General features: G+C 40.6%; 1 protein-coding gene across 2 annotated transcripts in view; it reads left to right on the top strand.

Annotated features, from left to right (window-relative positions):
* The window catches only part of MAP3K20 (mitogen-activated protein kinase kinase kinase 20), a 215695-nt gene extending 199070 nt beyond the window's left edge, over positions 1 to 16625 (top strand). The window contains exons 18-20 of one of the 2 annotated variants that reach the window (XM_044303724.1): positions 386 to 460; positions 1811 to 1955; positions 15767 to 16625. In XM_044303724.1, coding sequence (XP_044159659.1) covers positions 386 to 460; positions 1811 to 1955; positions 15767 to 16455 — 909 coding nt within the window. In that variant the 3' untranslated portion in view covers positions 16456 to 16625. The remainder of the gene's footprint in view (positions 1 to 385; positions 461 to 1810; positions 1956 to 15766) is intronic. The other variant, XM_044303723.1, reaches the window with a different exon arrangement.
* Positions 16626 to 21736: the final 5111 nt, after the last annotated feature.

Here is a 21736-nt window from a genome sequence, read left to right as displayed (position 1 = left end):
TAGGACATGCTGTATACTTTTTGCGGGACCACAGAACGGAACTAGGGATGTGGACAGAACATGGTGTGCTGTCTGCATCTTTGGCCCCATTGAAATGAATTCAAAATTGCAGAACGGATGCAGACCCAGAAATACGGTTGTGTGAATGGACCCTAAATGTAACCGCTCAACCCCTATACCTGATAGATGAATGGATTTGAAGGGGTGCAGGGCCAGAATTCTGACTTGCATCAGACCCAATTAGGATATACTAAATATATGCAGGAGGGAAATGATCAATGTACATGATGTACACTTTGGATAGAAGGCATTGAGCTTAATTTTACAGTTCAAGATTTTATATCTGCTTCAATGATATGTTGGATATTTTTCTTTTACTTGGTAGCCACCATTTGTCATGGAGAAGTGGATTGTGGGAATCGCAGAAAATGAGTATGTTGAGTGCATTGTGAACTATGAGGTAAGTTTCTCACTCACATATACATGATGATGTATAGCAACCACACTATTATTAGGGTGTAGGTCAGCATGCAGAAGATCCACAAGAATTTCCCTGCAGATTTTTGTGCATTTCTGCACCCAAACAGCAATGTCTAACAGCATTTTTTAAATGCAAATCTGATGCGGTTTTGCCCTTTTTTCATTAGAAAAGAGTGAAATCTGCAGCTAAAACCGCAAATGTAAGGGTTCATATGCACACTAATGGCCATGTGCACGCTGCATTTTGCGGAACGGCCGGCCCATAATAGAACAGTCCTATTATTGTCTGCATTACGGACAAGGATAGAACATGTTCTATATATTTTTTTGCGGCACAGACACGGAATGCACATGGAGTCATTTCTGTTGTTTTTGCAGCCCCATTGAAGTGAATGGTTCCGCATACGGGCTGCAAAAAAACAAAAACGAGCAGACACGGAAAAAGAATATGTTCGTGTGCATGAGCCCTAATTGACTTGCCGCAGATTTCTAAACCTACGCGGTTTGTCAATTTCTTCACTGAAAACATCAGCAAAAAGTGTACATAAGACCTCAACATAACCAGAAAAAACGCACAAAACTCAGCAGCCAAAACCGCGATAAATAGTGCAGATTTATGTGATTTTTGTGCAGTTTTGGTGCCGATTTTCTGCACTATGTGCAGGCAGCTTTAGGGCTCATTCACACGAACGTGTGCTGCCCGTTGCCGTATTGTGGCTCGCATTTGTGGATCAGAAATACAGGGGCACCTTTCCATGTGCATTCCGCATCACGGATGCGGACCCATTCACTTCAATGGGTCCGGAGATGCGGAACGGAAGCACGGAACGAAACATTACGGAGTGCTTCCTGGGGTTCCGTTTCGTGCCTCTGCACCGCAAAAAGATAGAACATGCTATATCTTTTTGCGGAACGGATGGATTGCGGACCCATTCAAGTAAATGGGTCCACGATCCCCAATGCGGCTGGGCTACGGTTGGTGCCCATGCATTTGCGGTCCACAGCGCGGGAACGGGCTTCACACAGTCGTGTGAACAAGCCCTTAGAAGTATTTGTCTGTGTGGAGTTCCCCTTTAAGTGTGTGTATATTTATATAAAGCAGGACAACAGGAACACCGTGCCAGACTTCTAATAGACAATCTGGAAACCTGAAATGATAGCCAGAGTGACTGGAGGACTGCAGCCAGTTGGCTCAGGGCTCCCTAATAAAATCTCATTTATTGTATGTATGTATCTGTTTAGTTCTTCTGTTGTTTTGGTTCATTTCAATACAGAATGTTTATTGAGTCGTTTTCTTTTTCTAATTTTTTTTCTTTTTGTCTTCCAAAAGAGTGAAGTAAGGACTCCTAAATTAACTAGACACGTTCATAAAATTCACTGGAACAAGATGAAAAACGAAGATGCAGTGAAGCCGGTCCAACTGGTCATTAAGTCGTCGCTGCTAAATTCTGAGACCAAACCTAACAACGATTCCAGTAAGAGCTCCAAATTACAAAATGAAACACTGTTATTGTATTAAAGCAGCCCAGTGCTTGCTTAATATGGATATAGAATATTCTAACTAATACGACATAATTATATAATATAGAGCTGACATTTGACTAAATTACCCTGTGCGCGGATATAGCCAGTATGTAACTGTGTACTGGTAAGATAATTGGCCATTCGATACCCCAATAATATCATATGACTATAGAAGATATGTACTAGGGTGCCCAAGAAAGGGTTTGCCAGTGAAAGACATCAACAGAATGGTAACGTGGCGAGTCTCAAAATTTGTGATTTGTCCCTGTACCACGTCTTCTTTCTTCACTTGAAAGTTCAAAGTATTTCAAAATTTGTGACCAACAGTGTACAAATCTTGTAAAGATAAGTCCCCAAAGGTCCCTTTACAAAGCCCATTGATTTGGGGCAATAATCAGAAAAACGTTCCTAGGAATAACTGCCGTGATCACCCGATGAATGAGCAAACGCCTAGTGAAAGCATCACTGGTTCAGTCACCTAAATCATCATTTATGGGCAGCAAATTGTCTAAACAGCGATCTGCTGCTGTGAAACGAATGTGTACGGGGACGAACGACCGCTGTAGTGACCACTCATCCCCTTACAGCAGAGCTGATTGCTGCATTTATGACATGCGTTTTTAGTAGCATTTTTCATCTGACATTTTGTACAAAGAAAACTCAAGGCTCCATTCACACCTCCGTGGTGTGTTGCGGATCCGCAACACACCCGCCCAGCACCCCTATAGAAATGCCTAATCTTGTCCGCAGCTGCGGACAAGAATAGGACATGTTCTATCTTTCGCGTAGCTGCGGACCCGTAGATCGGGGCCGCGCTCCGCAAACGTGAATGCGGAAAGCACACTGTGTGCTGTCTGCATCCATTCCGTCCCCATAGAAAATTAAAGGGAACCTGTCACGGGGATTTTGGCTATAGAGCTGAGGACATGGGTTGCTAGATCGCTGCTAGCTCATCCGCAATACCCAGTCCCCATAGCTCTGTGCGCTTTTATTGTGTAAAAAAACCGATTTGATACATATGCAAATGAACCTGAGATGAGTCCTGTCACTGACTCATCTCAGGGACAGGACTCATCTCAGGTTAATTTGCATATGTATCAAATCGTGTTTTTTTTTTACACAATAAAAGCACAGAGAGCTATGGGGGCTGGGTATTGTGGATGTGCTAGCGGCCATTTAGCATCCCATGTCCTCAGCTCTATACCCAAAATCCAGGTGACAGGTTCCTTTAATGGGTCCGCACCCGTTCCGCAAAATTGTGGAACGGATGCGGACCCATTTGTGGACGTGTGAATGGAGCCTAATTGTAGACTTTTCTCTATAGACTTTAACCTTCTACCCTGCAGGTTTTTTTGACTTTGCGTTTTCATTTTGCGCTCTCTGCCTTCCCAGAGCCATAACTTTTTTATTTTTCCATTCACATAGTCGTATTTATGACTGCTTATTTTTTTTTGGGGGGGGGGGGGGGACAAGTTGTGCTTTCCAACGCTACCATTTAATATTGCATTGAACGTAATTGAAAGTGGGGGAAAAATTCCAACGGTGGTGGAATTGGAAAAAAAAAATTCAATTTTGCCACAGTTTTACAGGCTTTTTTAATATGGCATTTATTATGCGGTAAAACTGACGTGTGATCTTCATTTTCCAGGCGAGTACGAATCAGGCAATACCATATATGTATACTTTTCATTGCGATTTGATGCTGAAAAAACTAAAATACTTGAAAAAAAAAATTTATTTATTTTTTGCATGTCTTTTTCTAACCCCTATAACTTTTTTGTAATGTGTATGGAGCTGTGCGGGGCAATCTACTTTTCACTGATATCATTCTGGTGTGTGTACAGCTTTTTGAAAACTAAAATTTTTTGTGGGAGGAGAAGCGACCCAAAAAATGGCAAATCGGCCATTTTGACCCTTTTTTTCGTTTCACCTTTTTCCATATGGGATTAATACTTTTATATTTTGATAGTACAGGTGTTTTCGCACACTGCAATATGATGTGTATTTTTTATTTTTATTTTTACATTTTTTACTCTCATTTTGGGTAAAGGGGGGTGATTTGATTATTTTTTGTAATTTTTTTTTCTACACCTTTTTATAGTTCCCCTAGGGAACTATAACAAGCAATTATTAGATTGCTATTATCATAGATTCCAATGCACTAGCATTGGAGTCTATGATGATTTTACTAGTTTCCTGTGCAGCCCTGCCACAGGCAAGGGCTGTATTGGAAACAGTGTGGAGCAGCCTCATATACTATGACAGGGGCTGCCGCACACAAGCTCCAGGTCCTCCGATTGCCACACGGGGAAGCCGGAGCAACACCAGAAGCGCTCCGCTTTCGGTTTTCAGCGCACTTAGATGTCGTGGACAGATTGAGGACATTAGCCGCGGATGCCTGCTGTATGAAACAGCAGGCACCCGGTTGCTATGGTGCCCGCTCCGCTCAGGAGCAGACGCCATCGTTAAAGACCCGACATGTAACGTACTATTATGTCACATGTTGGGAAAGGGTTAAATGGGTTGTCTGAGAATACACAATTTCTAACAGGTGCCAGCAGCCTTCCTGCCCTACTGAAAGGATTAAACTTACTTGCCCCTCCCCCCGGTCCTCCAAGCTGACGCCTGCGTCTCCATCTTTCGGTCCGTGGTTTGTTTTCTTTCTGGCTTAGTATGATCACCCGATTCTCTTCAGCCAACTGCTGGCTTCAGCAGTGATGTGTCGCTTGTGGACACATCACCACTGAAGCCACCGGTTGGCTGAAGAGGATCAGATAACCATGCCAGGTATGAAAAAAAGCAAAAACAAACCGCGGACCAAAAGCTGGAGACGCGAGAGCCAGCGCTGCAGACCGGAGTATGATCCTTGCAGTAGAGGAGGCAGGCTGTGGGTCCTGCTTACAAATTGTCTATTCCCAGACAACCCCTTTAACCCCTTAGTGACCAAGCGTTTTTCTTACTTTTTTCATCATCGCCTTCCAAGAGCTATAACTTTTTTATTTTTCCGTCTATATAGCTGTATGAGGGCTTGTTTTTTACAGAACAAGTTGTATTTTTTTTTTTGTGTCAATTTCAGGTACACATAACCTTCTGATTAACTTTTATTAAATCTTTCTGGGAGGGAGATGGGAAAAAACAGCAATACTGCCACTGAGGTTTTACAATAAAAAATTTACGGCAGTTTTCGGTATAAATAACCTAATATCTTTAATCTCTGGGTCACTACGATTACAGCGATACCAAAAACATATATTTTTTTTTCCGTTTTACTACTTTTTTGCAATAAAACCCCAATCTTTTTGCATCGCCACTTCCCAAGACCCATAACTTTTGTGTGAGGGCTTGATTTTTGTGGGACGACTTTTTCGGTAGTTTTCATTGGTATCATTTTGGGTTAAGGCTACTTTCACACTTGCGTTCAGAGCGGATCCGTCTGAGACGGATCCGCTTATATAATGCAGACGGTGGATCCGTTCAGAACGGATCCGTCTGCATTATATTGTAAAAAAAATTCTAAGTGTGAAAGTAGCCTGAACGGATCCGTCCAGACTTTACATTGAAAGCCAATGGGGGACGGATCCGTTTGAAGATTGAGCCATATTGTGTCATCTTCAAACGGATCCGTCCCCATTGACTTACATTGTAAGTCTGGACGGATCCGCTTGCCTCCGCACGACCAGGCGGACTCCCGAACGCTGCAAGCAGCGTTCAGGTGTCCGCCTGCTGAGCGGAGCGGAGGCTGAACGCTGCCAGACTGATGCATTCTGAGTGGATCCGCGTCCACTCAGAATGCATTAGGGCTGGACGGATGCGTTTGGCGCCGCTTGTGAGCCCCTTCAAACGGAGCTCACAAGCGGACACCCGAACGCTAGTGTGAAAGTAGCCTAATTATGCTTTTTGATCGCAAGTTATTAAGAAAAAATTAGCAATTCTGTTAATACTCATAGTGCATTCAGGGCCGGTGCTACCATAAGGCAGACCAAGCGGCCGCCTTAGGGCGCACCCTGGGGGAGGGCGGAAAAATGTGACATGGAGGGGGAGAAATGTGACATTGGGGGCTGATGGCTGGGGGATGATGTGTGACATGGGGTTCTGATCTGAGGTCTGATTAACATTGGGTGTCTGATTGGGGCTGTGAGCTGAGGTCTGATTAACATTGGGGGTCTGATTGCTGATCTGACCTGAGGTGTAATGGAAAATATTTTTTTCTTATTATCCTCCTCTAAAACCTAGGTGTGTCTTAGAGGGCAAAAAATATGGTACTTAAACCAGCCATTGTCTGAAGCAGAGAGAAGATACCTGGACCACAGAGAGGAGAAGCGTGGGTGGGGGGGGGGGGGGGGGGGGGGGGGGCGCCAAAATGTAGCTTCGCTTGTGTTGGCAAAAATCCTTGCACCGGCCCTGTGTGCATTGCATTTTAATGTCAGTGCTATACTGACATTGGCCAGAGAGGCGCAGCCCACTGGAAAATACTCAAGGCAGGCTTGGGGCCTATACCAGGCCCCAGTCAGCCTTTACACACATGGGCACCCTGTAATCAAATTTGTGTGAAATAATTATTATAGGGGTTGTCCAATCACCTAAATAAAATTAACTAAGGCCTGTAATAAGTTTAACATAAAAAGAAAGCTAAATGACCTGTTCACTGGGGCTCTGTTCCAGTGCTGCGGGTCACTTCTCCGCTGCTTCCGGTCCCCTGTGGACTGGAAGGGTGATGTTTGTTATCATGTAGCATTCACAGGCATTAATGGTGACAGATCCATAAGCGCCATTTGACAACAAAGGTCAGTGAATGGCTGCAGTGGTGCACGTGACAATCGACGAGACAAAACCCTTAGGCCTCTTTCACACGGGCGTCATGTTTTTTGCCCGAATAAGAGGCGGGTGCGTTGCGGGAAAATGCGCGATTTTTCCGCGCGAGTGCAAAACATTGTCATGCGTTTTGCACTCGCGTGAGAAAAATCGAGCATGTTTGGTACCCAAACCTGGGATTGATGTTCTGAAGATTGTATTATTTTCCCTTATAACATGGTTATAAGGGAAAATAATAGCATTCTGACTACAGAATGCAGAGTATAATAGTGCTGGAAGGGTTAAAAATAATAAAAAAGTTAACTCACCTTATCCTCTTGTTCGCGTAGTTCGTTCCCGGTCTGTTCTTTGCTAGCTGTGGGCTTGGGCTGAATGACCTGTGGTGACGTCAGATCACATGCTTCAATCACATGGTCCCTCACCATGGTGATGAACCATGTGATTGGACCATAGTGACGTCACCACAGGTCTTTTGCCAGGTCCTGAAGATAGAACAGAGACCGGCAGCTATGGAGCAGGTAAGTTAACTTTTTTTTAACCCCTCCATCCCTAATTTACTTTGCATTCTGTATTAAGAAATCTATTATTTTCCCTTATAACCATGTTATAAGGGAAAATAATAAAATCTACACAACACCTAACCCAAACCTGAACTTCAGTGATGAAGTCCAGGTTTGGGTCTGGGTACCAAAAATGGCGATTTTTCTCACGCGCATGCAAAACGCATTAAAACGCTTTGCACTCGCGCGGAAAAATCGTGCATTTTACCGCAACGCAGCCGCATCTTATCGGCCCTCACACGCCACGCTCGTGTGAAAGAAGCCTTATGGTCTTCAGAAAATCCGAAGCAGTGAGGGATGTGACCCTTAGCGCTGAAACGGATAACAGGTGACTGGGTAGTTTTTATATACGTTTCCTGGCTTTAGTCGATTTTACTTATTTTAAGGTTAAAATCTGCCTGCAATGTCAATGAAAAAAAAAACACAGGTTAAAGGGGTTGTCCTGGACTAAAGATGGCTACTTGCTTCCAAAAACAGCACCACACCTGTCCACAGGTTGTGTGTGGCATTACAGCTCACCAGCAATCACTTCAGTGAAGCCAAACTGCAATACCAGACACAACCCATGGACAGGTGTGGTGCTGTCTTTGAAATAAAGCAGCCATGCTTTTCTTATCCTGGACAACCCCTTTACTACTTTTGTGAATCAAGACAAACAGAATTTTTAGCAGCCTGGCAGAAAAAAAAAAAAAAAAGAAGACTACTTACATTATATTAAAGGTGCCGGCACACAATGCAGATTACATGCAGTTTTTCTGTGTTGCACAGTACCATTAAACTGTTTGAGATTAGACAAATCTCATGTCCACTTGTTTTTTTTACTTACAGTAGGTGTGAAAATTGACCTGCTATGTGGATTTTGAAATCCACAACATTTCAATTGTTTCGTTTTTCTGTGCGATTTCACCATTTGCAACGAAAGGGAAAATCTGCATCAAAACAAGATAAATAGTGCGGATTTAAGTGTGTGTTTTTTGTGGTTTTAGTGCATACGACATGTGGATTTTCTGCACACAATTTTTGCACCATGTGCAGCCACCCTTATTAGGGCTAGTTGACATGATGGATTTTGAAAACATGCTGAAAAAATCCGCACAGAATCTACGCTGATTTTCTGCGTGGTTTTGGCGCTTTTTTAAAGCTTCCTATTCATTTCAATTAGAGAATCAGTGCGGATATAGCATGCTGCTTCTTTTTTTCAATCTTTTTTTTCAGGGTGGAGTTCTGCTTTGAGTGCATTTTTTGTGCAGAAAATGCACCAAATAACGTTGTGTGAATGGGCCCTTACTGTTTTTAGTTTCATTGATGGAGAGTTCAGATATTTAAAGTAGGTCTAATAAAGTTTTAATATTCTCACAATGGCCAGAGAGCGATAGGTTGGCGATCACTGCACTATAAAAATTCTCGTAGTATATTTTAGCAAGAAAGTTTCTCGTTATTTGTGAAGTCTGCAGCATCCATTTTGCAAAGAAGAATAAAGTAAAAAATTATGAGAACCAAAACTACAGTGTATAAATATTTCTCCTAAAATAATAGCTATTTTCAGATTCCATTTGAAGTTATTTTACTTTTTTTTTTTTTCGAAGCTAAGAGAATATAATAAACAGCATTGAAAGAACTCTTTCAGTTACCACCGAGGGGCAGTATTACTCCCTGAGAGTCACAACAATCTGCAGACTAAATATTACAAATTATTTATTTATTTATTTATTTGGTAATTACATTTTATTAAAGTTAATTACAAATGGCACTTTTTGCTATTTTTTTTTCCAGTTTCAAATGGAAAAATCAAGATCTGTACATTTTAGTACCGTTAATTTGCAAGTCAAATACTTGTAATGCAGCAGAACTGCATGTGCAAAGATTTGAGTGAAGTTGAAAAACTGCAGATTTGTATGTTCAAAAACTGGACAATTTACAGGAAATTTACATCACAAGACCCGCCCTCAGACTGTTCTACTGAACTGGATCACAATGGGCTTGTTAAAAGTGGGGAACATATTTGGACCAGGCTATTCCTAACAAAAATATACGCTTATTGAGAAGTTATTATTTTGTATGCGTTCCAGCAGTCACATTGAGTAACATTATTACATTATTGGATGGACCTTACACTTGCCACCCCAACAGTTGAATTGACAGGGATGTAAGGGGTTATAGCTATTTTTTATTTTAATGGAAACCTTAAATGCTATGTACACTTTTGGTGACATTTTTTAGGATTCCATTTTACTCATTTGGGGCAAAAAAAATAAAAATTTCAACTGGTCTTTATTAAATATATTGAGCTGTTCTGTCACAGCTGTGTTTCTAGCTGTGTGAATCCTACTTTCACTTTGTGCCATCATTGAATAACCTTTATCTCTAAATTACTAAGAGGTCAAACATTTATATAACAAGCCCGTCAGCTGCCTGCCTGACTAAGCAGAGAGAAAATTCTGATCCTGAGAGCATCTCAGCTCTGTACAGATTTTTAATAAAGACCAATAAAAAAAAAAGATTTTTAGCTCATAATGAGTACAATACACAAATTTAAAAAAAATGCCCCCAAAGGTGTACATAGCTTTTAACCATTTCCAGACTGGGCCATTTTACCCCCTTGCTGACCAGGCCTAATTTAGCAAATCTGACGTGTCACTTTATGTGGTAATAACTTTGAAACGCTTTTACTTATCCAAGCCATTCTGAGATTGTTTTCTCGTGACACATTGTACTTCATAAACAGTGATGGCCAGTTCGCATTGTTCGCCCGCGAACACATGCGAGCTGCCATCTTTTCTCACAAGTCCGGCGAGGCACAGGTAAGCCCTGTGCGGGAGTCGGTCTGAAAACAAATGCGGTCAGCGGGAGCAGGCAGTTCCGAGAACAGCCCGATGAAGGCCCCCGGCGGCTGTTCTCGGAACTGCCTGCTCCCGGTGACCGCATTTGATTTCAGACCGGCTCGCGCACAGGCACAGGTAAGGGCTGTGCCTTGCCGGACTTGTGAGGAAAGAGGGCAGCTCGCATGTGTTCACTGGTCATAAATTTACTAAAAAAAAAAATAAAAAAAAATCACAGTTTTAAAAATGATAATTTCTCTGCTTTTAAAACAGAAAGTGACACCTCATAAAATATTTATTACTTAACATTCACAATATGTTTACTTTATGTTGGCATCATTTTGTAAATGTCATTTTATTTTTTTAGGACGTTAGAAGGCTTAGAATTTTAGAATCAATTCTTAAAATTTTTACGAAAATTTCCCAAACCCACTTTTTAAGGACCAATTCAGTTCTGAAGTCACTTTATGGGGCTTACATAATGGAAACAACCCATAAATGAACCCATTTTAGAAATGACACCCCTCAAACTATTCAAAACTGGTTTTAGAAATGTTGTTAACTCTTTAGGTATTCCACAGGAATTAAAGCAAAATAGAGGTGAAATTTCAAAATGTCACTTTTTTTGCAGATTTTCCATTTTAATCAATTTTTTCCTGGAACACATCAAGGGTTAACAACAAAACAAACATCAATATTTATTACCTTGATTCTGCAGTTTGCAGAAACACCCCATATGTGGTTGTATACTGCTGTTTGGGAACACGACAGGGCACAGAAGGCAAGCAGCACCATATGGTTTTTGGAGGGCAGATTTTGCTGGAATGGTCTTTGGGCACCATGTTGCATTTGAAGAGACACTGAGGTAACCCCACAGTGAAACCCCCCCAAAAAGTGACCACATTTTGTAAACTACACCACCCAAGGAATTTTTAAGGGGTGTAGCAAGCACTTTACTCAACAGCTGTTTCATATAGTTTTTAATACTTGGGTGTGAAAATGAAAAATTACATAATTTTTTTTTTTACAAGAAAATGGTGGTTTAGGCCCAAATTTTCTTTTTCACAAAATATAACAGGAGAATATCCCTCCCCAGTTTGCTACCCACTTTCTCCTGAATACAGTAACACCCCAATTGTGGTCGTAAACTGTTATTTGGGGATACGCTAGGGCTCAGAAGGGAAGGAGCGTCATCTGGATTTTCTAACATGGAATTTTCTGTCATGGTTTTTAACCCCTTCCCGACATATGACGTAATAGTACATCATGGCGGCAAGTGAGTTTCCGCATTTTGACGTACTATTACGTCATGGTGATTGGGCGGGCACCGGAGAGGTGCGCGCCCGATCACTGTAGGGGCTATCCGGCAGCCCCAGATAGCCGGGCCCCTGCTGTATCCGCCAGTATCGCCGTACACGCAGATGCCAGGTGATTAACCCTTTCTATGCCGCGATCAGCGCTGACCGCGACATGGAAGGGATTTGAGGCGGGTGAGGGAGCCCATCGAGTCCTCACGCTGCTGTGGCGGGAACCCGATGGGTGAGAAGGCAGCCCGATGCCATGCAGAGGCTACCCAATGCCCTGTACGGCATCGGTACCCGCCTTCTACGGGTGTCTCCTAGACAACCTGTTAGTGTATTACTCAGTGTAAAACACTAACAGGCAATGCATTACAATACAGATGTATTGTAATGCATTGCAGAGGGGATCAGACCCCCAAAAGTAAAGTCCCTAGAGTAGGAACAGAAATAAAGTTTAAAAAAAAAGTCAAAAGGAGTTTTTAATAAAAATAAATAAAGTTTCAAGTAAAAAAAGAAGAAACGCCCCTTTCCCCTGATTTTATATAAAAAAAATAGAGAGAGAAAAAGAAAACACACATATTAGGTATTGCCGCATCCTTAACGACCGGCTCTATAGATATATCACATGATCCACCCCATCTGATAAACACCGTAAAAAAAAAACTGTTTAAAAAAATTGTTTAAAAAAAAAAAAGTCATTTTTGTCACCTTACATCACAAAAAGTGCCCAATCGCCCAAAAAATAAAAAAACTATAGCTCGAGACACTAAAACATCATTTTTTGGGTTTCTAAAATGCAATTATTGTGTTAAAGTGAAATAAATAAAAAAAAGTATACATATTAGGTATCGTCGCATCCGTAACAACCAGCTCTATAACTATATCACATGAATTAGGCCTCTTTCACACTACAGTATGGCTATTTCAGTGTTTTGCGGTCCGTTTTTCACGGATCCATTGTTCCATTTTTTTGTTTCCGTTTCGTTTTTCCGTACGGCATATACAGTATACAGTAATTACATAGAAAAAATTGGGCTGGCATAACATTTTCAATAGATGGTTCTGCAAAAACGGAACGGATACGGAAAACATACGGATGCATTTCCGTATGTGTTCTGTTTTTTTTTTTGCGAACCCATTGACTTGAATGGAGCCACGGAACGTGATTTGCGGGCAATAATAGGACATGTTCTATCTTTCAACTGAACGGAAATACGGAAACGGAATGCATACGGAGTACATTCAGTTTTTTTTTTGCAGAACCATTGAAATGAATGGTTCCGTATACGGAACGCAAAAAACGGTCTGCAAAACGGAAAAAAAATAAACTGTAGTGTATAAGAGGCCTTAACCCGTCAGGTAAACACAGTAAAAAAATAATAATAAAAACAGTGCCAAAAAAAGCCATTTTTTGTCACCTTACATCACAAAAATTGCAACACCAAGCAATCAAAAAGGCGTATGCCCCCCAAAATAGTACCAATCAAACAGTCACCTACCTCATCCCGCAAAAAATGAGACTCTACCTAGGACAATCGCCCCAAAAATTTTAAAAAACTATGACTCAGACAATGGAGACACTAAAATATGATTTTTCTTTCCTTCAAAAATGCTATTATTGTGTTAAAGTGAAATAAATAAATAAATAAATAAAAAGTAGATATGCTAGATATCGCCATGTCCGTAACAACCTGCTCTATAAAAATATCACATGACTTAACTCCTTAGATGAACACTGTATAAAAATTTAAATAAAAACAGTGCCAAAAAAGCAATTTTTTGTCACCTAACATCATTTAAAGTGAAACACCAACCGATCAAAAAGGCGCATGCCCCCCAAAATAGAACCAGTCATCTCATCCCGCAAAAAATGAGCCCCTGTCAGATGAACGTTGATCTAACCTGTCAGATGAACGTTGTAAAAAATAAAAACTGTGCCAAAACAGAAATTTTTTGGTTAACTTGCCTCACAAAAAACGTAATATAGAGGGATTAAAAATCATATGTACCCCAAAATAGTACCAATAAAACGGTCACCTTATCCCCTAGTTTCCAAAACGGGGTCACTTTTGGGAGTTTCTACTGTAGGGGGGCCTATGAAACAACAAAATTAGCCTTCCAAAAACCATACGGTAGTCCTTTGCTCCTGCGGCCTGCCGTGAGCCCTTACATTAGTTTACAACCACATGTGGGGTGTTTCTGTAAACCTCAGAATCAGGGTAATAAATGGATTAAAATGGAAAATCTGCCAAAAAAGTGAAATTTAGACATTTTATCTCCATTTTCCTTTAATTCTTGTGGAACACCTAAAGGGTTAACAAAGTTTGTAAAATCAGTTTTGAGTAACCTGAGGGGTGTAGTTACCACATTTGGGTCATTTATGGGGGGGGGGGGGTTCTATTATGTAAGCCCCACAAAGTGACTTCAGACCTGAACTGGTCCTTAAAAAGTGGGTTTTGGAAATTTTCTTAACAATTTTTTAGAATTGCTTCTAAAATTCTAAGCCTTCTAACGTCCACAAAAAATAAAATGACATTTACAAAATGATGCAAACCTAAAGTAGACATATGGGGAATGTTAAGTAATAAATATTTTATGAGGTATCACTTTCTGTTTTAAAAGCAGAGAAATTGAAATTTTGAAAATTGTAGATTTTTTCATAAATAAAGGTGAACTATATTGACTCAAATTTATGACTGTCGTGAAGTACAATGTGTCACGAGAAAACTATCTCAGAATGGCTTGGATAAGTAAAAGTGTTCCAAAGTAATTACCACATAAAGTGACATGTCAGATTTTCAAAAAATGGCCTGGGCAGGAAGGTGAAAAATGGCCTGGGGTAGAAGGCGTTAATAGCAATAACATTTTTAAATTTTTTGTTGAATGAGCTGCGTGAGGGCTTATTTTGTGCGAGACGAGCTGTAGTTTTTATTGGCACCATTATGGGGTACAATTGGCTTTCTGGCTGCTTTTTATCTCATTTTTGGGAGGTGAAATCACAAAAAAACTGTTTGTCATTTTTATATTTTTTTATTTTACACCGTTCACTTGATGGGGTAGATTATGTGATATTTTTATAGATCCGGTCATTATGGACGCAACAATACCAAATATGTCTAGTTTTTTGTTTTGTTTTACACAAACATTTTTAGAAAAAAAATCATGTTTTTGTGTTGCAATAATTTTTCTGGCTATAGTCTTGTGTGAGGGCTTGTTTTTTGCGGGACGAGGTGATGTTTTTATTGCTACCATTTTGGGGTACATACGCCTTTTTGATTGATTGATATTATGTTTTTGTGAGGTGAGGTAACTAAAAAAAACGTTTGTAATAATTTGTATGTTTTTTTTACACTGTTCACCTGATGAGGTGGATTATGTGATATTTTTGTAGAGCCAATTGTTATGGACGCAGCGATGCCAAATATGACAAATTTTATTTTTTATTTTTTACATTTTACACAATAAGAGCATTTTTAGAAAAAGAAATCATGTTTTTGTGTTGCAATTTTCATAGAGCCATATTTATTTTTTTCTGGCTATGGTCTTGTGTGGGGGCTCATTTTTTGCGGGATGAGGTGACATTTTTATTGCTACCATTTGGGGGGCACATACGACTTTTTGATTGATTAACATTATGTTTTTTGGGAGGTGAGCTAACTAAAAAATCTGTTTTTGTGCAATGTTTATTTATTTTAAAAATGTTTACGGCGTTCACCTGATGGGGTAGATAGATCATATGATATTATTATAGAGCCGGTCGTTGCAGACACGGTGATACCAAATATATCAATTTTTTTTTTCTTACATTTTTTAAACAGATTTGGGGGGAAATTTTTTTCAAAACACTTATTTTTTTACTTTTATTTATAGCCCTTAGGGCTCATGCACATGAACGTATTTTCTTTCCGTGTCCGTTCCATTTTTTTTGAAGACCGTATGCGGAACCATTCATTTCAATGGGTCCGCAAAAAAAAACTGTTATTCCGTGTGCATTCCGTTTCCGTATGTCCGTATTTACGTTCCGCAAAAAATACATGTCTTATTACTGTCAGTATTATGGACAAGGATAGGACTGTTTATTAGGGGCCAGCTGTTCCGCAAAATACGGAATGCACACGGGCGTTATCTGTATTTTTTGCTGATCCGTTTTTGGCGGATCGCAAAATACATAAGGTCGTGTGCATGAGCCCTTATGCAAAACTGACTTTATTATACACGTTTTTTTATATCTCTGAACTGATTTTACTGATTGTATCTTGAATTCCCACAGATGTCGACTTACAATGGATTTACACTTTAAAAATGCGTCAGCTGGCCGTGCAGTCTCCAAGTCCCACTGGTTTACCTCGTTCCCAGTCTTCCAGTCTTACCAACCTGTCCAAGTTGTTACCATATCTTCACAATCAAGATTCCTATGCTGCTGCCCTCAGACGAACACGGGTGACATCTACATTACAAGTCACACCTATCAATTACTCCCGCAGTTCTTCACCAACACAATTAGCAATTACCAAAAATCTGTCTTCCTTGTCTATCCAAAGTTCTAAAGGCAGCAGTGCATCCAGTACGGCTTCTGATAGCCCCTCCGAGAGGGAAAGGGCCAGAAAGAGGGCGAACGGCACATATCACCACCAAAACATGCATACTCCATCAACACCAAGAAGAGTGGATAAGAAGAGCTCTCAGACAAGCAGTGGAAAACACAAACCATATACAACATCGCAGAGTAATCCACGGTTTAACGATTATAAACCACATAGAGCAAGCCAAAACCAAAGTAGACACATACCAGGACTGCCAGGGCCACCCTCCGGTGCTGCCAAAGGAGAAGAAAACAAGGTTAACAATGATGGAGGGTGGATAAAGGTAGAATATTCCAAGAAAAGTCATAAACCACAGAGCACAAACAAGTCAAAAAAAGAGAGACCCAGGCTGCCCAGTCGTAGTAGTCGACAATAGTGCTGTTTTGCGTCTGCTATTTATTTTTAAAGATGCTAGATTTTATCTTAATTGGACGGTTTATCCACAAATATCTATACTATTTTAAATATATATTTTCTATATTTATATTTTTATATGAAACTGACATGGTTTCTCTACTTCTATTCATATTGCAATCTAGAAATAAACACACTGGATTCTTAATTTTCTTACTAAATGTGTATTTATTTATTTTTTTCGTAAATAAACCGTTCAACACTCATTCACTGTATAGATCATAAAAAATTAACTGTGTTTGCAATTTATGGTATTACATGATATGGCACCACTCATTGTTCATAGTGTATAGCAACGTGCATGCCCATTTCATCGGAAGTGCTGGTGGACATGCATGCTCAGCCACTCTTCCCACTGCCAGGTCTCTTCCTAGTAATCCTCTATTCACTGCAGGCAGCCAAAAGAGATAGCTTTCTGCCCTGCCCTGTCACAGATGGGATAAAGGAGATAAAAAAAGGAGGGGGGGGGGGTTAATCTCTAGTCTTCCCAAAGGAAGTTCGAGAGTATCCAGCAGGGCGCCAAGGGAGGGACCTGAAAATGTATTGGACCAAGGCAAAAAAGTGATGTACTTTCGTATTAATGCTGTTGGAGGGATATTAGGCTGCCAGAGGGAAAAGAACCAACAGGGGAGCCCCCTAATGGATGAGGTATAAGCACGCAAGGTAGAAAATAATTCACCCCTTTAGACGGCGCCACCCTGTGGTTTAAATAAAAGACGTTTGACAAGAAGCTCGATTGGACTGCTGTCATTTCGTGAGATTCTACAGGCGACCCAGGCGCAGGAGGTGATCCGGTGGGTGTCTTGAGTTTATCCCATCCGGGACCTCCTGGGTGAAGTGAGTTAAAATTGTTTTTATTATTTATTTGTAATATGACATCATAGCCGCTATTTGAGCCTCTGAATATATGAATTTTAACAACATACCAAACTTAAATTTTAATAACTTACTAATAAGCGGATATTTTATTACATATTCTCATCTAAGGGACGGTGGCGCCGTCTAAAGGGGTGAATTTTTTTCTACCTTGCGTGCTGTCACAGATGGACCAGACTCTTGGCAGCAATATGGCAGTCTAGCTGAGAAGATTCCTTTTGCATGCAAAGTAAGAAGATACTGTATTGTCAGCTGCCACAGGGAGCAGGAGACTGATTCTGCCCTTGGTTTACTATAAGCAGATTATGTGTATGACATGGTAGATCTACCATGGTCTGTGGAAGCAATAAATAATGGCATTTGAATTGTAACCTTACATGCCATTGTCTCCATCCTCATGGAGGTAGGGGGGATATGAGTGATGAGACCGCCCAAAACAATACTGGATCTTCTGTAGTAGCAGCAGGATTGGTGCCATGTAGCTAAAGTCACTTTTTTTTGTAGATGTTTTAATTGATTGTAACTTTTTTTTTACATTGACTGAGAGCTGCAGTCCACAAGAGTCTCAGTCCCATTCACTTTAGTGTAGCTGAGCTGCAACACCAGACATAACCCCTTGGACAGAAGTGGAGCTGTTTCTCAAAGAAAGCAGCCTTTTTTGTTACTAATCCTGGGCAACCTGATTAAATGGTCATGGAGCCTCTGAAGAACTGCTGTCAACAGCCATTTGTTAAGAAAAACATTAACATAATATAAAGACCTTTTTCAGGCCATAGGATAGGTCCTCAATTTCAGGTCGATAGGGGTTAGGAAACTCAGCACCTCCACTGGCCAGCTATTACCCACAGGAAGTAAACCATGTAGGGAGTAGGAACAGCACAGCTCTGTCCAATGTGTAGTGGCCTCTGTAAGGTTCTGCAACTCAGGTCGCATTCAAGTGAATGTGAGGCGAGTTGTACCACCCGAAAAATACCCCCTACACATTGCACAGAGCTGTGTTTTCTTTCCGACTCTGTACACTGTTTACTTCCTGTAGGTAACAGCTGATCAGTGGAGGTGCCGAGTGTCTGTACCCCATCGATCTGATATTGATGACCTATATGATGAATGGGGTTTATCTGCTGATTTTTGGTGACACTGCCCAGAAAAAAAACAAAAACAAAACAAACAAACATACTGGGATTCTGCTCAGAAAAGCCACAGATTAGCCACAAATAATTATACTCCACTGAATAGGAATAATCCCCACTTAATAAATCCAAACAGTTGAAGATTTAATATCCATTGACCAATACTTAGGGCAATACTTAAAGTATTAATTTCAATTATCTATTGTGTTCTGAATGCAGACATGGTTAGTGGGTGGCAATTAGGTAACACGAGTAATTAAAGGGGTTGTCCAGAACTAGAAAAAAGATAGCTGCTTACTTTTGAAAACAGCACCACACCTTTCCACAGGATGTGTGTGGTATTACAGCTCAACCCCATTCACTTCAATAGAGCTGAGCTGCAATTTATGGACACGATTTTTTGAATAAAGCAGCCATGTATTTTTTTCCTAATCCTGTACAATGCCTTTAACAGCAGCCCTTGCTTCACACTGAAGAGCGCTGAACAGGATATGCCACAAATGTCCGATAGGAATGTGTCCTACAGGTTGGATATGATATATGACCTATCTTAAAAGGAAACCCACCCCGTGCCACCGTGGAGAGGTGGCCACGGATGTGCAGCTCCCTCCATTCACTTCTATAGGAGCTGTTCACTCAGCTATTTGCAGAACTCCCATAGGGCTGCACATGCGCGGCACTGTTCTGAAGACAGGAGAGTCACAGAGGTTGGTATGCCATAAATGTCCGGACAGGAATACCCCTTTAATTGTTTACTAGTTGACATAACAATCCCCAAATCGTTTGGTTCATAGGACCCCATTGCTGCCATCTCGGCGTGTCTGCACGAGCTCGATGTAGACGTACTATAGGCAGTTGATATCTTGAATAACACCAATGCCACAAAATGCTCTTCGCACAAATACTGCTGGAGAACAATCATGGTCTTAATCTATTAACCATTCTGCCTAGTTCATTCTATGCTCCCCGAGTGTGAGGAATGGCAAATCTGTGGAGGTTTTTTTATACACTAAATCACAGCCCTGAGGCAGCAATACAGTCAGCAGCTGGAGATTGGGGGAGATAATAGGCAGGAACTTCTGCGATCTGGGCCCTTTACAATACACTTTAATGGAGCTAGAATATTCTGGCATTTTACCAACTAGAACCAGACAGGTGGCAACCTTATTCATTATATTTCAAATATAGATATGCCCGTATCACAGTCACTTTTAAACAATGTGGCTCTTGCTGGGCATTCATCTGTGGGAACATCTATATCTGTGATTTTCGGCTTTTAAGCTCATTCTAATTGTAATAATACAAGCAGAGATGGCTGTAAGTAATCAAATCAGCTGCTGGCCTGCGCAGGAAACACTATGATTTATTTTGATGCTGATTGGTGGCAATCAATGCGATAGCTGTTACAGTAACAAGAGGCAGGAGAGCGGAGCGCTTCTTTTCACAATGTATCAGGAAGGCCTTTCAGAGTGACAAACTCAAAAGATTCACAAAAGGAATTGTTTGTACCTGCCTTGATTAGTACCTGAGCTCGCTGAATGGTATAATGACAGTACGGTAATTGCCACTATCAGCTTGGGAATCTAAACATGAATAAGTGGACAATTATTTACTGCCTAAATGTTTTCTAAAATAATCCTTTAAGATTTTCTGCACAACATTATGGGTGAGCTGCCGGAGAGCCGACTTATTAGATATCAATTTGAACATTGACGGTAATACATGTAGTGCCCTACAGCCTACGTCTCATAATAGTAACCGGAAATAATTTGCGGCTGTAAGAGTAGATATAAAAGAGGAATTTAAAGAGGAACTCTAGCAGCAGGATGGAATTTATCCACCCACCTCCTAACCAGTTCTCCATTATAGCGCTGCTCTTATGTTTATTTTCATCTGATGTACTTCTTTTCTAGACTGCAGAAAGGTGTTGAATAGAATGATTGCTTGCTACGTAGGGGGAAGCTACGGGGAGAGAACTCCGGTGTAGACCGAGCTATAAACCATCTACAGCAGTGATGTCAATCCACCGCATTAGAGTTTGACAACACATTTAAAGGGGTTCTCCAGGAATTACTATTGATGACTTATCCTCAGATAGAGAATCCATACACAGGAGGAGGTGTAGAGCCTGACAAGTGGCTAAAGAGGTGTTTTTCTGAAATAAGATATAATACAAGTTTCTTATCGTTGCTTGTGCAAGTGATTTATTGCTATTAGCCTTCACAATGCAGATCATTTCTGTGCGGATTTTGACCTGCAATTTATTTTATTTTTCCTGACCCAATTTTCTCCATTCACTTCAATGGGGGAGAGTAAAATCTGCATGCGGAACATCCACACCAATTAATGCGGATTGTCCGCACGGATTTCCCTGCGAACACCTGCAGATTTCAGTGAGGATTCTCCGCACATAAATCCTGACCGTGTGCATTTACCCCTAGGGGGGGGGGGGGGATAGATCCAAACTGGTATAAAGGAAAACTGGCTTAGCTGGCACAGCAACCAGATTCCACCTTTCATTTTTCAGAGCTCCTTTGGAACATGAAAGGTGGAATCTGTTTGGTAACTAAGCCAGTTCTACTTTATACTGTTTTTGATAAATCCCTCCCCCCCTTCCCAGTCTTAACCTACTTCAACTTTTATCATCAGTTTACTTAATTTTGGCTAGTGGACCACAGCCTGAGATTGGTAACCAATATATCTATCAGATTACAGATGTTGTTTTTTTATGGTTAAGTTTTGAACAAGTTGTTGAAAAAATTTAATAAATACATAAAAAGAAGAAACTTTCATACATACAAACAGATTATTTTCCCCCATTTTTTCCCATAACTGAAGAATCAACATTTACTATTCTGTCTACCAATGGAGACAAGGCAAGTTTTTTTTTTTTTTTTGAAACATTGAAATGAACATTATCACATGAACATCATCAAGGAGTTCGTTGTTTTTTTTTGTATAGTTGGAAATAAGTACAACAACTTACGAAGATATTGGTGTACGCAGAGTGATTGCGCAGAGAGAGGAAGTGTAAGAAAGACATTTGTCCCCGTATACAGTCTTGAACTAACGCTTAAGAAGCTAGTTGCGCTGACTCAACCCACACCTGCCATAAAGATAGGAACTTATTTGGACATTTTAGTTTAGCATATACTCCCTTTTCTAATCCCAGAATTACATTCATCCTATTAAACTCTTGTTTTGTGGGCGGGGTCTCTCGTATCCAGTGTTTAGCTA

The sequence above is a fragment of the Bufo gargarizans genome, chromosome 8 (assembly GCF_014858855.1).
Source record: "Bufo gargarizans isolate SCDJY-AF-19 chromosome 8, ASM1485885v1, whole genome shotgun sequence".
Classification (NCBI taxonomy): domain Eukaryota; kingdom Metazoa; phylum Chordata; class Amphibia; order Anura; family Bufonidae; genus Bufo; species Bufo gargarizans.
The sequence above is the reverse complement of the archived record's forward strand: the minus strand, read 5'-3'. Positions and strand labels throughout refer to the sequence as shown.